Source organism: Typopeltis vanoorti, chromosome 12 (assembly GCF_054136105.1).
Source record: "Typopeltis vanoorti isolate ZY-2024b chromosome 12, IOZ_Tvanoo_1.0, whole genome shotgun sequence".
Lineage (NCBI taxonomy): Eukaryota > Metazoa > Arthropoda > Arachnida > Uropygi > Thelyphonidae > Typopeltis > Typopeltis vanoorti.
The window spans coordinates 7566913-7582441 of record NC_143560.1 but is presented as its reverse complement, the minus strand read 5'-3'; the positions used below and the strand labels follow the sequence as shown (position 1 = coordinate 7582441).

The following is a 15529-nucleotide window of genomic DNA, read 5'->3' as shown; positions in this document are numbered from 1 at the left end:
TCGTACGAGTGTGCGTGCGAGAGCACGTGCCGATACTCCTAACCTTGCTGTTGTACGTCGGTTTCATTCACGTGCGATTGTAGGGTAAATTCTCCGCTATCCCACTTGTTGTTATGTGGCACGTCACTGTGACGCATTTCCGGAGCTCTTCCGTTCAACAGATGCTGTCGGCCGAGCCGTATTGCTAGTCGTGAATATCGCTGTGGACTGTCGGCAGTGAACAGAGACAGTAGACTGCCGCTTCATGGCATTTACTCTTTAACCATACGAAGACAATGGGAGGGGTAGTGACACTGTACTTGCTCCTCCTCGGCGTCTGCTGGCTGACTGCCTCTGCCCGCTTGACTCTTTACGATAAAAGTAAGTATCACCAATTAGTCTTTGGACAGCTGTTCGATTGAAAATAATTTACTCTTTTTCTTTTCTTTTTTTTTTTTTACCTGCCAAACGTCTCAAATCTTCACCATCCATTTAAGATGTTGCAGTTAAGAACTATTTTGAAATGATTGTAACTTTTAAAAACACTTTAAAAAAATATCTGTTAAGGATTGCGAGATAAAATCTATTCGATATCGTAAATACAAAATAATAGAATAAAACTGAAATGTGTCATTGACTTGCCATTTCTGAAGACGATAAATACGTGACACTGTTTCGAAATTTTCAAATACTGGAGTCTGTAAATTTCTTGGAGATCCGCAAACTTTTAGAGAAATGATTTCGTATCTGAATGCAGATTCTTTTCTTTTGCCTTTCATCGTCATTATCAGTTACAGGTAATGTTGCTGAGATTTGATATAATATTCGATGACACTGCATCAACTATGGTAACAACTCTAAGATAACTACAGCATATGATGTACTTATATGTTCACTTTTTCTAATACACACAATTTACAAACAAAATTACATTACCACCGATATATTGTTATAGTTCCAAACCTGCCTGTATGAGCATCGCTGCCGTTATATCATGATACCCTATAATAATAATAAATTCACTCCTTCTAATCCATACTTAAGTGTTTACTAGTAACATTCGGGACTCATTAAATGTCGGTCGATTACCGATCTGTAGAATTATCTACATATGCGTATTGGAAATATTTGTTCGATTGTATGAAATAGAAACTGAAAGTCATATGTACACAGTGCCAGAAAAATCAACGCATCGACTGCTGCATGGATGTATAAAATTGCTCTCCTCTGGCCGGACGAATTTTAACCGACTTGGTATTTGGGAATCTTTATGAAAATCTGCTGAGGTTATTATACAAAATTTTACTGTACAACTGACCTCTAAGATGTTTAGTGCGCAGCTGCTGTACTGTACTAATGACTGACATGGTTGGTGTAAAACCATGTTATTATATTGCTGTTCGATGACCAGAGTAATTCAAAGTTGAGTAACAGTCATAGTGTATTATGAATAGACAGGGATGTAGATGGTTTCAGTGGATCATAAAACATCTCGTCGTCGTCGTCTGAGCAATTCAGGTATAGGCTTTTTATGTCCTGTTCCTGCTCTGCAGATGAAGTTGGTCTTTCCATCTTAATCTTGGACGCGTCCAAGATTAAGATGGAAAGATCCTTTCTCATCCTTTCTATGTGGTGTAGGCAATTTTGCTGGTGTTCTTCTATTTCTTGTGCGATGTTCTTTGTATCTAATCGTTCTCTTATTTCTGTGTTTTTCTTTTTATCTAATCTAGTGAGTCCCAGGAGAGGTCTTAGAAACTTCGTCTGTGCTGCTTCCCACCTTTGTTTTAGAATCCAGGTTTCACTTCCAAATTTGAGAGATGATTTAGAGGTCATATTATGTAATCTTAATTGAGTTTCTTTAGTCATTTTTTTCTAAAATTTCTTTTAATTATGCCATTCATTCTATTGTAAATTTGTAGTCTTGCTTCCAATTGTGAATCAGTATTGTATTACGAGATTATATTTCCCAAATATTTGAATTCTGTAGGTTGTTCTATTATTTTATTGTTAAGCATTATTTTGACATTTCGAATGGTGCTTCCACACATTGCCATGGCTTTTGTTTTTGTTTCAGATATTTTCATTAAATTTTTTTTATTTTTTATTTCATTTAGATGGTTAGTTGCAATTTGGAGTTTATCTTCTGAATTTGAAATTAGTACTTGATCATCTGCATAAAGTATTGTATTTAGCTGTTTATTATTTGTTAGTTTAATTCTATCTTGGACAGTTGTTTTCCATTCTTTTAGGATTCTGTTTATATAAATGTTGAATAGGATTGGGGATAAGCCGCAACCTTGTCTAACTCCTTTATTTATAATTATAGGTTCTGATAATTTCCATCTGCAAATTTGATGCAAATTTTTGTTTCTCTGTATAGACTTTTTATTGTTTGAATTAATTTAGGAGGTATTTTATCGTCTTGTAATATTTTCCAGAGTAGATTTCTGTCCAAGTTATCATAAGCCTTTTCATAGTCAATAAATAGAAGAAAAGTGGGCAGGTTAAATTATTTTCTTTTTTTCTTCTTCTATGATTTGTTGCATTGTGAAAGAGGCATCTGTGCATCCTCTCCCTCTTCTAAAACCACACTGTTCTTCTTCTAAATAATTTTCTGTATGTTTAATTAGTCTGTTCTTTAAGATGTTTGCATATAGTTTAGATGCTGTTATCTTATGTCTATATATTATGTTCTGGCAGTTTTGTTTTAGCATGTTTCCCAACTATGTTTTATTTCTGCACTAAATTTTTCATGCTGATCTAATAAGGCGTTTACATATACGAATTATGATCAGATTTTAACAAAAAATATTTTTTTCAACGATTCCTTGGATCACATCTAAATCTGTTTCGCGTCTGTTACTTTTTTTTTTTTTTTCTTTTCTTGCACTTGAGGTGCTGGATAAACGGTTCCGATAATTTTTTCTCTCTCTCCAACTCTGACAGCTTGCCGATGAAGTGAGCCCTCCATGATGATTATTTTTTACCAAAATAAAAATGTAGAAACCATAAGTTTAAATCATTTATCCCCCTTCTGGAATCTGCTTTAAATTATTTTTTAAAATAAGGAATCTCTACGAACGATACCAATTGGATTTGATTTTATGAAATAAAAATACACTCCTTTTTCATATGAATACCTTCCAATTATCTGACATGTTAAAACCTGACATGTTTTAACTTAGCATATCGTGATCCTTTAATAATAATACAGACGTTTATAAAGATTGTTGATTACGGCAAATGCACGAAAGATAGTTATGGATTTGCAAATTGTCAGGTAAAAAATAAATACAAAAAAATATATATATATAAAAAAATAGAAACTTAGTAATAATTTCCATTACAGTGTTAACCATTACTCAGTGTACATACTGCAAGTGTGAATTTTTCAGTGAAATTCATCTGGATTCAAACACTTTAATACAGATGAATCAAAAACCAGCATTTTAACAGTTCGCTCATTTGTAAAATCATATGTTTATATTTCTTTACAAATTTTTATCTTCATATCCTACCAATAACGATGCGACCTACAGTAGCACTGAAAGAGTGTCTCCGCTACTGTATAATTTGGAGACGTGTTGGGACGCAAAGCAAACTTATTAAACATGCTTGTGAAACATTAGAAGAGCAGTGCGAGTGACATGTGCCCTGTGTTTGAAAGATAGTTCGGACGCCGCTAGTTAAAAAGTTGTATTTATAATTAGCGGAATTTCGCTGGTTTGCCACGTATGATTAGACTTTTTCCCAAAACATTGAGGATTTTCCTTTCACAAACCAGAAAAACTGGGACATGCCTGATTAACAGACCTGGTACGTTATGTCATAGTCTCAGCTACCGCTGCGTTAATGTAAACTACCAAATGTGCAGCCAAACATAACTGCGTTAATTTTGAACTGCCAAATATAAAATCATAACTAACATCTTTGGTCGGTCGCGTTTTTTTATTTATTTATTTTTAATGGCATCTGTTAATTTTCATAGATTAGTTTTTTAACTACGATTTTACTCCTTATAAGGTATTTTCTACATTACGGTATATTTTCCCCTTCTTTGCGTGTGTGCCAATCACTAGTTTCGGATAGCTGTCAAATACTAGTGAGAATACTGCGCATGCGTATTATTATCTACACTTTAATGCTTTACATGTAGGATGTAAGATGTCCAGCAAAGGCTAACAAAGTTGTACTTTTTGAAAGCCCACTTTTTTCCTAAAATCTTCAAGATTTTAGAAGTGGAAAATTTTCAATATTTAAATAGCTGGATCTCAGAGAAAGGAACTTGAGAGTGGACATCAGAAATAGAATAGGCAAAGCTAAATCGGCATTTATGGAAATGAAGAGAATTTTAATAAACAAGAATATTAAAATAGGTGTTAGAGTTGGAATAGTTAAAGCAACAGTTTAAAGTATTGCAAGTTATGGAAGTGAATCATGGACACTCAGAAAGAGAGATATGGAAGGAATTGATGCACTGGAAATGTGGTGTTATGGAAAGATGGAAAAGATTAGCTATACAGAGAGAATATTAAATCAAGAAGTTTTAAGAAGAGTCGGGATGGAAAGAACACTGCTCAAGAATATTATGCAAAGAAAGACCAGATTTGCAGGACATCTTCTGAAAGGTTCTTCGGGACACCTGACAAGAACTATATTACAAGGGAAAGTTGAGGGGAAGAGAAGACGTGGAAGACCAACTAGAGAGTGGTTCAATGACATTGTGGAATGGACTGGTTTAAGAATGACGGAGGCGACAGACTGAGAGAAATGGAGAAGAGCTGCTCATCTGCTGCAACCTTCTTGCTAGAGGATGCTACCGGACGACGACGACGACGAATGATAGATCCAACTAAGTGGCTATGGATTGGAATCTAATCTCAGTGTGATATGGGTATTTGGGATAGTTGAGCGATACTGTGTGAGGTCACCTCCATGCTTATTGACAGCATGAAGTGACTTGAAAAGATTCCTGTTTAGTAAAAACAGGAATCTTTTCAAGAAAACTATTAGGAAAACTGGATTATGTAACTCTTACTTTACCCACAAATTACAATATTAAATTATAAATAGACGGTAGGTTTAAATGTTTCGATGGGAATCGCATAAATAAAGGTAAACAGCATAAAACAAAATTTGTTATCTAAATTGGAAATTTCGGCTTTCTTTTTGCCAAGTCGACGAGCACAGAAGCATGATCCTGGATGAGAAAGCTCTAAAATGGAACTTCTACTGTGGCCTTTAGTTCTCGAAGCAATTAATAAAATTCTCTTTGTGTGTTTTGCTGTTTGAACGGTTACTTTACATAGAGGGTGTTTTTAAATCGTGAAAAGGCACTACTCATTTTTGAATCTTAAAAGGATCCTCTGTTCATTCCTATATTTTAATTTTAGTTGGTTGAAAATTGCCATACGACTATTTTAAACCAACCAAAACTATACATATAAAATTAAATACAAACTGATAAGTACATAAAAAAAGAAAGAAAAAGAAATGAAAATAACATAAAAAAGAAAAGATTGAAATTGTGAAAAATGTCTGTTTAAATCAATAAAGCACGGATTAAAAAATAATGCAATTAGTATACAAATGAAATGAACTGAAAAGCAATGATGAAGTGAACAAGAAATTGCAAGCTGAATGCTAAATGAATAAACGAAGTCAGCTGACAGCTTTGGATGATCATATAGTTAGCGTATCCACCTCCATCCAACAGGCCGTGAACTTGAATTTCAAAGTAGGCAATCCAGAATCAACTCCAATTAAATGCAACTGGTCCAGTGATGACTCTAAGTGCTTACCTAGGCAACACCCGATATGTTTTGTAAATGTCTTAAGGTGATGTATGAATTCATTACCCGATGTGAGCCCACTATCTTACTCAGTGGAGACCTAAAGTAACTTGGAATCGTTACATTTTTAGTCTCTACAGCAAGGTTTCCGGATTATGTAACCTTAAACCAACTCCAAGTATTAATATCTTCAATAGAATTATCTTTTAATATATTTATATATTCAATGTACTAATAATTTATTATTTACGTATTATGTAATAATCCATATTACATATTTACTATTATTAGATATCAGAAAGTTGGGATCAATAGAACTTTAAGGCTACTAACAGACGAAAGTTGAAATACTTTGGACACATTGGAAGGATTAAAATAAGACTTCTCAAAACAGTAATAGAAGGTACAGTTCCTGAAAAAAAAGAGGAAGAGGTAGACCGTCAAAGAGTTGGATGGATGGTGTGTGTGGAGTGACTGATCTTTAGAGAGTTGAAGCCTCCAGAAATGCAAACAATGGAAGACTGGCGTGGTACATCACCGAGCAGCTGAATAACCATCTGTTGATATCCAGTGAACAGATGGATGGATGAATAATCGTAGATACTTTTCGTTATGACACATATCTTGTGTGCAATCCGCTTACGTTTAGAAACATGATATTGTTACTTGTTGTAAACAGGACTTCATTACTAACTGCGAGATGATTTGTTCTCGAGAATTATGTCGAACTAACGGTGAACAAGTTTTTTATTCCATTTTCGACTAAGAATAATGTGATACATTTTTGAAATAATTCTGTTAAGACAAGACCGTGTCATTTCCAAATGACCGCTGCTAACCCTTAAAATGAGGCCTGCTTCTAAGATATTCATTACACAACTTTTTTCTATAAACTTTTAATTAATTCGTATCTGAGAATGAAAGGATTGGTGCTTTTTGATACATTATGTTCTTTAACAAGTTTTATTTATTGATGGTGAAGGCAGAATTTTTAAAGATGATTGGAGTAAGAAATTCTATTTTAATTTTGTTTTATCCAGAGTAAGGCAGTTTATGTTATCTTTGAGTAAAGTGGTTCTATTAAACGATGAGACATCATTATGAGAAGAAACATAAAGGAAAATTTCATTGTTTAACTAGTAATTTTCCTCCAAAAAATAAAATCGGCTCAGAAAGTCTCTTTGATCGATCAACAAAATATCAACGAAAATGTGTTCATAACGAATTCTGAGGTGCAATAGTTTTGCAAGGTCAGAAATAATTGCAAAAGAAAAACCTTTAACGCTTCAGGAATTTAAGCGATTATTATTGCAGCTGAACAAATGGGTCCAAATAAGGGGAAAAAATTAAATATTACCTTTCTACTGAAATCCGTTTCTTTCTACTGAATATCTTGGATGCCACATGACGCATGACTTGGACCTCAAAAAAGAGATAAAAATTAAAATAGCCAGAGCAACAACTATTATGCCTAATGGAAGAATCATATCAAGATGGCATCAGACCCATGGTTGTTGATGATGATGATGATGACTGAAACCCGTGCAAAGGGATACGGAAGAATCTGATTCAAATTTATTTGAACAATTTAATTATAACAGTGTTATGTGATTACTATGCAGCTTCAATAGATGAAAGGAATAATATCAAAGACACTGGGCAATTAGTGATATTAATTCATGGAATTGATAATAATTTTACCGTTTTTGTAGAAATAGTTGGTACAAAGAATTCGAAAAGCACTTTCACTTAGAGAAGAATTACTTCTGAAGTGTAAGAAACACGCACTCCTTAAATGAACTATGAAAAATTGAAAATTATTATAAAAACAGATGGTTGTGGAAACACATATGGGCACAGTGGGACTAATTTGCAAAAGTGCCACAGCTGTATGATGAAAAATGAATCTAAGATCTCGCTTTTCTCGTGGACACAAACAACATATCTTAATGAGTTTAACTTGCAGATTTCAAAACAATTTGCTTTAAATGGCTCAAACGTAAATTACTTTGAGCCATTTAAAGCAAATTTTCCCTGTAACATTTCCCTGTAAACTGTTCGGTTCCATAATGAAGTTAGATATGAATGTGATCAGCAAATTCAAAACTATATCGACCACTGCCTCAATATAGTTCTATCATTTTTATGTGTAAAAATATTCTAATGAAGAGTAAGTAAATTTTCCTTTGAAAATACAGTTAGTTTTCTAAATAACTCTTTTAAAAAATAGAGCGATTAATTCAAATAATTTAAGAAACAAGGATTAAATTTAGTATAGCATTTTAACAACTTTCATAATGAGAATTAACGATTTAAGAACAACGCAGATTTGTTGAATGCTGCAGCATTTCAGTCATTAACATTTCTTATTTTTAATAACGTAAACCTACGCTTTTCTCATTAGTCAAATTACATTTGTAAATCCTGTCATTGATCTTTAATTTCTTCTTTGTCATTCAGGATCAACAATCATACTACAGAGGGCGCTGACTCTTGTTCCAGAAAAAGAAGTGTTCATTGTTGTGAAAGATTTAACCCCACGTCATCGATTACGACAGGAACACATAATTCTAGCCATCGACTTTCCTGGCACGATGCATGAATTCACGCTCGTCCTGGAGCGAACAAAGGCACGAGGTAAGTGCATTGGATATTGAAAACAAATTCTGTTGACTTATTGAATTCAAGTTCTGTCACAGAACGTTATCGCTAAGAAATCGCTTGACTTACCTTTCGAGAATTAAAAAAAAAAAAGAAAGTCATATCACCTAATTAAATTTGCTCCTCGTTTTTCAAAACAACAAAGAGGTTGCTGAGCCATAAAATCTTCTGTTTGGTTAAAGACATGTGGAGACTGTCTTTAAACAAACTGAATTTAAGGGATCAATGCCATATATCGGAATAAATGTATAAGAAAAAGAAAGAAAATGGACAAAAGAAAGGAAGCAATTGAAATTGAGGGGGGGTTGAGAAAATCCAACGAAATTTACAATCCTAAACTAAGGAGATCATACTTTATTTCCTAAACCACATTCGGTGATGAATACAATTCCTAACTTTACACGACATATACAAATATTGTAATGAGTTAGGAATTTGTTGAATATATTTACAATTTTAAACATGCTACCATGTGTCGGATAAAAAAATGAAGTAGTTTACTCGAATTCGTTTATTTATTTATTTTTATTATTTTCTTCTTTGTGTGCATTGTATGAAAGAATACAAATTGTAAGCGCTTTTCACTAAAGGCGAGTTAGTCGGTCTCATACGAATGTTGCAGGATTTTTTATTATTATTTAGTTTAGCATGTAACCAACCCACCGAATACAAATAATTAACAGACATCATATATTGATTTCATAGACTTAGTTTGTTTTTATCGTAATTACAACTATGAGATCTTTTTGCATATGAAAAATCTAATTTAGACATGAAAAGAGTTGGAGAAATCGGTTATTGTGACTGATATTGCAGTCACTTGATTGGATATGGTGCAAAGTCCTCATCAGGAAATTTTGATCATTTCATCCTTTGCGTTTTGGAAGTAGGTGTTCAGTTTTCTCTCTAGTTGCTCACTGCATATCTCCAACTTCTTTTCTAATGCTTTGAGGATCTCTTTTCCTTGTATACATCTCAGTGATGTTCTTTCAGTGACTACGAATATGTTTCGTGGTTTTGCTGATGAGAGCACTCTGTATTCCTCATTTCAGCATCTTCGCATCGTGAAGACCCGAAAGAGTCTAAGATATCGGTGATCATTTCCGAGAAAGATACCTTAGTCAACTTAAATCTCTCTAAATATTTTTTTTAATTATTTCATGTTTGAAGTAAATTTTAAAAAATCACTTTCATTTATGATTATTGCTTCATTTCTGATTTATGATTCATTTATGATTATTATGATTATTGCTATATAATCGTAATCAAAATAGTCGTCAATCTAGAATACGTCTGTCTTCATAGAATAACAAATAAAAATAACTGCAAATTTCTTGGCATAAGCATCACATGTACAACTGCCTGAACATTCAAAGAAAGCTGCATTTCAACTCAGACTTCAATAAACAAAGTATTTGTTAATTCAAAAATTGCTTTCCTTCTACGCGTTCCGATTCTCATAACAAAATGAAATATTGTTGCTATGTTTGGGAATAGTCCCAAAGATTTCGTAAAAATTCTTGGTGCAGAGAGTTAGCTGACAGCTCATTTTCTGTTCATTGTCTTTGCCGAGAATACTTTCACGTTCGTGACCTTTTTCATCTGCGTTTATATCTATGTTTCTGCCACTCTCTTCAAAAGTTGAAACACCAGCACAGTAACCTTTCTTCATCAGTTTTCAGTGCGGCTTCAAACTGACTGTTCTCTATTGACTCATCTCTACTACAGTAGTATGGATAGTCTACTACATCGGTATTTTCCGTCGACGGCATTTTGCTTTCTTTAAGAAATTCATAATTATTTTTCTGTTCATCTAAGTCAGGGGTCTCAAACTCAAACGCAGCAAAGGGCCAGTCAATTAGATGTATATCTGATGCGGGCCGCATTTAATATTGTTATTGAATAATATTGAATTTCTAATGAAAAACTAGAAAAAGAAAGGATCTAACAAAGGCCGGGCCCTTTTGTGGCCGGGCCTTTACAACTTACATAAACGGTTACACACCATTTAAATTTTAAATTAATAACCATTTTTATTTCTAAATTTTAAAAATATAACAAGTTTATAAAACATAAATTCAATTACATTTTATTCATACTTTAAGAAAATTATTTAAATACGTAATTTTGACTGATAAAAATAAAGATTTTTATCTACGAGTCCTTTTCTTAATTTGATTTTGATGCTAAAACCTGACATCTTTTTCTCTGTACTAACATTTCAATATCTGCTTTTTCGCTTCGTGTTGCAACATGAAGTATCGCATTTAATCTAGAATCTTTTATCCGTGAGCGGAACTTTCATTTATCGAGTTTCATAATTGAAAATAATTGCTCACATACGCAGATGCTTCCAAATATTGACAACATTTTTGCACAATAAATTTTATATTTGGGATATTTAATGCCGAGGTATTTATAAAAATTTGGTATGCCAACTTCGTTATATTTATTTTTTAGTTCAGTATTGCACTGGAGTTCAATTATTTCCATTTGTAATTCTTCGTCAACATTTTCAATATTAATTAAAAGAGGTGAACTGAATAATAATAATTCATTTTCAAACTGGTTGAAATTAGAAAATCCTTTTTGAAATTCAATTTTTAATTCTTCAATATGAGGAATGTACTTTTCAGCATCATTATTAATTCGAGAAATCCATTTAAGTGTAGGAAAGTGGGCTAAATTATTCTTTGCCAAATATAGAGTTTTTGCCAGAAATGACTTAATAGAATCATACATGTGATGATTCAATGATTCAAAGCGTGAGAACGTATCTTTTCTGTATATTTATCACAGTTCTTATGGTTTGTTTCATAATTGAGTTTTAGGTGATATTCTTTCACCACGGCGACACTTTGTCTGCATATCAAATATGTTGGAATATTTTTAACTTCCACAAAGAAATATTCCTTCTCCCATTTTACTTGAAAAGTTCTGCCTTCTTGATCTATTTTTCTTTTTTTTAACTTTAAATTCAGACATTGTTATGGGTAAAATAAAAAGTTATTGAGGTAACTTTTTATTAACTTTTTATTAAAATGTCTTCGTGACAAGTAACTTCCATTCAGTGTTGCCAACATTTGATGATAGAAACATGATACAAAGAATTGTAGTAATAAGTTTTACTTTTGTTTAAAGCTGTCATAAAACATTTAAAAGTTTGAATTTTTTCTGTTTTAATCCCCGCAGTATGTTAGAAGCATTGATTTTTAGAAAAAGAAATCATTAAGGTCGCGGGCCGGATATGAATCCTTCGCGGGCCGTATCCGGTCCGCGGGAGTTTGCGACCACCGATCTGAGCTATGACAACCCAATGTAGCAGTACTATAGGTCCTAAAGAAAAAGAAAAAAAAAAGAAACCTCGACTGTGCCCGAAAGCTCTTGAAAATTAAACTTGTTCACTTCTTGACATTTCTTATGCTGCTACTCATATCTGATTACATCAGTAAATATGATCCGTGGATGTAATTCACGGAATTTGAAGGACTTACAATACCACTTGGGCGAGTTATGAAGGTGATGAAATCCTCTTATGAAGAAAAACAAAAACTTTTCATTTGAAAAGTGAGTGGATAATATTCCTAACATTACAAGAAGGCAGGACAGGAGATCGCAGTATTAGCAGCGTAAGAAAATTTTCGCGAATTTGTACTTTGTTTCGGTAATTGTAACTTTGGTTTTCGTTTTGGAAATAAGAAGACAAAGTGTGATTCGTGAAAAATATTTAATGTTGCATATTATTGCAAATGATCGCTATAATATGTATAATATACTCAGCTTTTTTTCTCCTTTAAATCGCACCATTGCGAAGATAAAAATCTGAAGTTTATCTCTCACGTTTTGTACTGAAAACTAACATACAATAACGGGAATATTCGTGTTAATGAACTGATTATACCACCGAAGGTCTCGTTATAAATTTTACACGTAATGTTTGAATATGGGTTCACCCAGTGCGGCAAGTGTATGAGATCGTGATTCACGACAGACTTGTATCAGAAAGATTGTGGGAGGCTAGTGTATCGCTGTCTTCAAGAACTAGGGATTTCTATCCTTAAGTTTTCTTTGTTTACTCTATAATTTCTTAGCTGTTATATCTTGTGGTGTTTTAATTAGTGGGTTCACCGAGAAAGAGGGAGCCTCGGATTTCTGAGAGATCGTAAATATAAATTTTAACATTCATAAAAATTCTTTTTTATTGATTTGGATGAAAACACTTCATTAAAATAATTATGTGGGAACAGCAATTACAACAAACATTTAATATGATCTGTGTGGAGTATAAGTGTGCTCCAAGTGTTTGAAGTTCTGTATTCCTAGTACTCTGATGCCTGTCCTACTCTCGTTCACCCTGTCTTCATTTCACATCTGACGTCACGTTGGAAATGAATTCACAAATTGTAGTGGAGATAAAGAAGAAGGAAACGCCAACCTAAACACACGTAACTCTTACAAACAAACGATAAAGTTTTGTCCAGTTTTTCCACATTGCATAATTTTTTTAAAATTTCATTGGCCTCAGTAGTCGCATAATGCAACCGTGTTTAAATAATTTGAGTTTAAATATATAGTGTTATATTAGTTTCAGCGAAATTTTATTTCCGATATTAGACATGCTGAATATAATAACATAAAATAATATCCATTATGTGAGCCGCATTTCTAAATATGTCAGAACCTTTCAAAGGGTTCTTGAAACTTGAAATGGTCCTTGTTATATCACCCATATTCTTCTTTTATCATTTTTTTTTTCAGTATAAATTATTGTTGAATTCAGGAGGTTGTTTGTTAGACCAAGCGAAAAATGAGTGATATGAAAATCAGAGTTCTTCATGATGTGACCTCTGCTCATACCGGCTGCTATTAATATCCGCTCGTTCCTTTTTTGGCCACGTCGGGCGCATGTTGTTCATGTGAGCAGGCGAAGAGGCGTCGGAACAATTTTGAAAATTAAGTGTATACAACACAGACATGCGAGGTCACTATAAAATTATGTATCAAGAAAGGTGTCTGCTGCAAGGCTAATCGCTGTTTATATTTACTTATGAGAGAATTGACATTCAATGGTTTGTTTGTTTAGTCATATCGCAAGCACTCTAAAAAAGGAATTACTGCGTCTTCATCTAAGCCAGGGGTCGCAAACTGGCGGTCAGCGAACAATTCGTATCCGGCTCGCGACCTTAATGATTTATTTTCTAAAAATCAATGTTTCTAACATCTTGCGGGGATTAAAACAGAAAAAAAAAATTCAAACTTCTAAATTTTTATGACAGTTTTAAACAAAAGTAAAACTTATCACTGCAATTCTTTGTAGTGATAAGTTATACCATTCTCTATCATCAAATGTTGGCAACACTGAATGGAAGTTACTTGTCGCAGCCATTTTAATAAAAAGTTACCTCAAATAACTTTTTTTTTTGCCCATAACAATTGAATTTAAAGTTAAAAAAATAGATCAAGTCAATGCTTTGTTGGATGAATTAGATTCACAATACAGCAGTTTGCTATATTATACGGAGGTTAGGTGGCTTGCTCGTGGCGTCCTTTTATAAAAGTTTTTTGAACTCTCAAAAGAAATTGACATGTTTACTTCATCCAAAGGAAAATTGATTCCTCAGCTCACCGATGAAGATTGGTGGAAAGACTTGGTATTTTTAGTTGACAGAACAAGCCACTTAAACACTTTGAATACTGCTCTGGAAGGACGTGAACAGTTGATATGTCATATGTATGATTCAATTAAGTCATTTCTGGCAAAAACTCTATATTTGGCAAAGAATAATTTAGCCCACTTTCCTACACTTAAATCGATTTCTCGAAACAATAATGATGCTGAAAAGTACATTCCCCAAATTGAAGAATTAAAAATTGAATTTCAAAAAAGATTTTCTGATTTCAACCAGTTTGAAAATGAATTATTATTACTCAGTTAACATTTTTAATTAATATTGAAAATGTTGACGAAGAATTACAAATGGAAATAATTGAACTCCAGTGCAATACTGAACTAAAAAATAAATATAACGAAGTTGGCATACCAAATTTTTATAAATACCACGGCAGTAAATATCCCAAATATAAAATTTATTGTGCAAAAATGTTGTTAATCTTTGGAAGCATCTGCGTACGTGAGCAATTATTTTCAATTATGAAACTCGATAAATGAAAGTTCCGCTCACGGATAAAATATTCTAGATTAAATGCAATACTTCATATTGCAACACGAAACGAAAAAGCAGATATTGACATTTTAGTACAGAGAAAAAGATGTCAGGTTTCAGGATCAAAGTCAAATTAAAAAAAGGACTCGTAGATAAAAATCTTTATTTTTGAAAGTCAAAATTATGTATTTAATAATTTTCTTAAAGTAGAAATAAAATGTAATTGAACTTATATTTTCTGAACTTGTTATATTTTTAAAATTTAAAAATAAAAATAGTTATAAATTAAAATTTAAATGGTGGTTCGAATTTCTTAACTGTTTACGTAAGGCTACAAAATGATCTTAATTAGAGCTTTCTTTTTCTAGTTTATGTTTTGGTTCACAGAATAATAATGGATACGGCCCGCGTCTGATACACTTCTAATTAACTGGCCCTTTGCTGCTTTTCAGTTTGTGACCCCTGATTTACGCATTGCTGTTAAAATTTCGTTACTAGACTTTGTGGGAATGTCTTTAATTCCGTCGATATCAACGGAAAAACAGTGGTTCAAATTTCGTCTAGGAGGCGACGAACTTGTACTTTTCTTTCCCCCTCAAGCAAAGATTAGTTAGCCTGTCTCAGTCGAGGTTTTTACTCCTGGAAAGTTTGGCTTTTCATCCCTTGAAACAGGCCAACCACTAGAAGAATCCAAGTAATTATTGACATAACGGACTAGCCTTCTACCCTTAGCTGCTTTGTCCACAATTTTAAAACCCCAAAACGCAGTTTGTGTCCAAGATATTCCTTCATGGATGTAAATGATACTATGACTCGTCTAGAATATTCAAAAGAACTTCCTTCTCTTTTCTTCTAACAGAGCGAACTTTGTCGTATTTTCTGGTAGTTGTATGATCATACATTTGGAATTGTAGTTGAGTGGCTTAGGTAGGT

General features: G+C 33.1%; 1 protein-coding gene across 1 annotated transcript in view; it reads left to right on the top strand.

The window, feature by feature from the left end:
- Positions 1-208: 208 nt before the first annotated feature.
- Positions 209-15529, top strand: part of LOC150100563 (cartilage oligomeric matrix protein-like) — a 276264-nt gene continuing 260943 nt past the window's right edge. Inside the window, exons 1-2 of the mRNA XM_090402123.1 lie at positions 209-360; positions 8232-8408. Of these exons, the coding sequence (XP_090258249.1) occupies positions 276-360; positions 8232-8408 (262 nt within the window). The 5' untranslated portion in view covers positions 209-275. The remainder of the gene's footprint in view (positions 361-8231; positions 8409-15529) is intronic.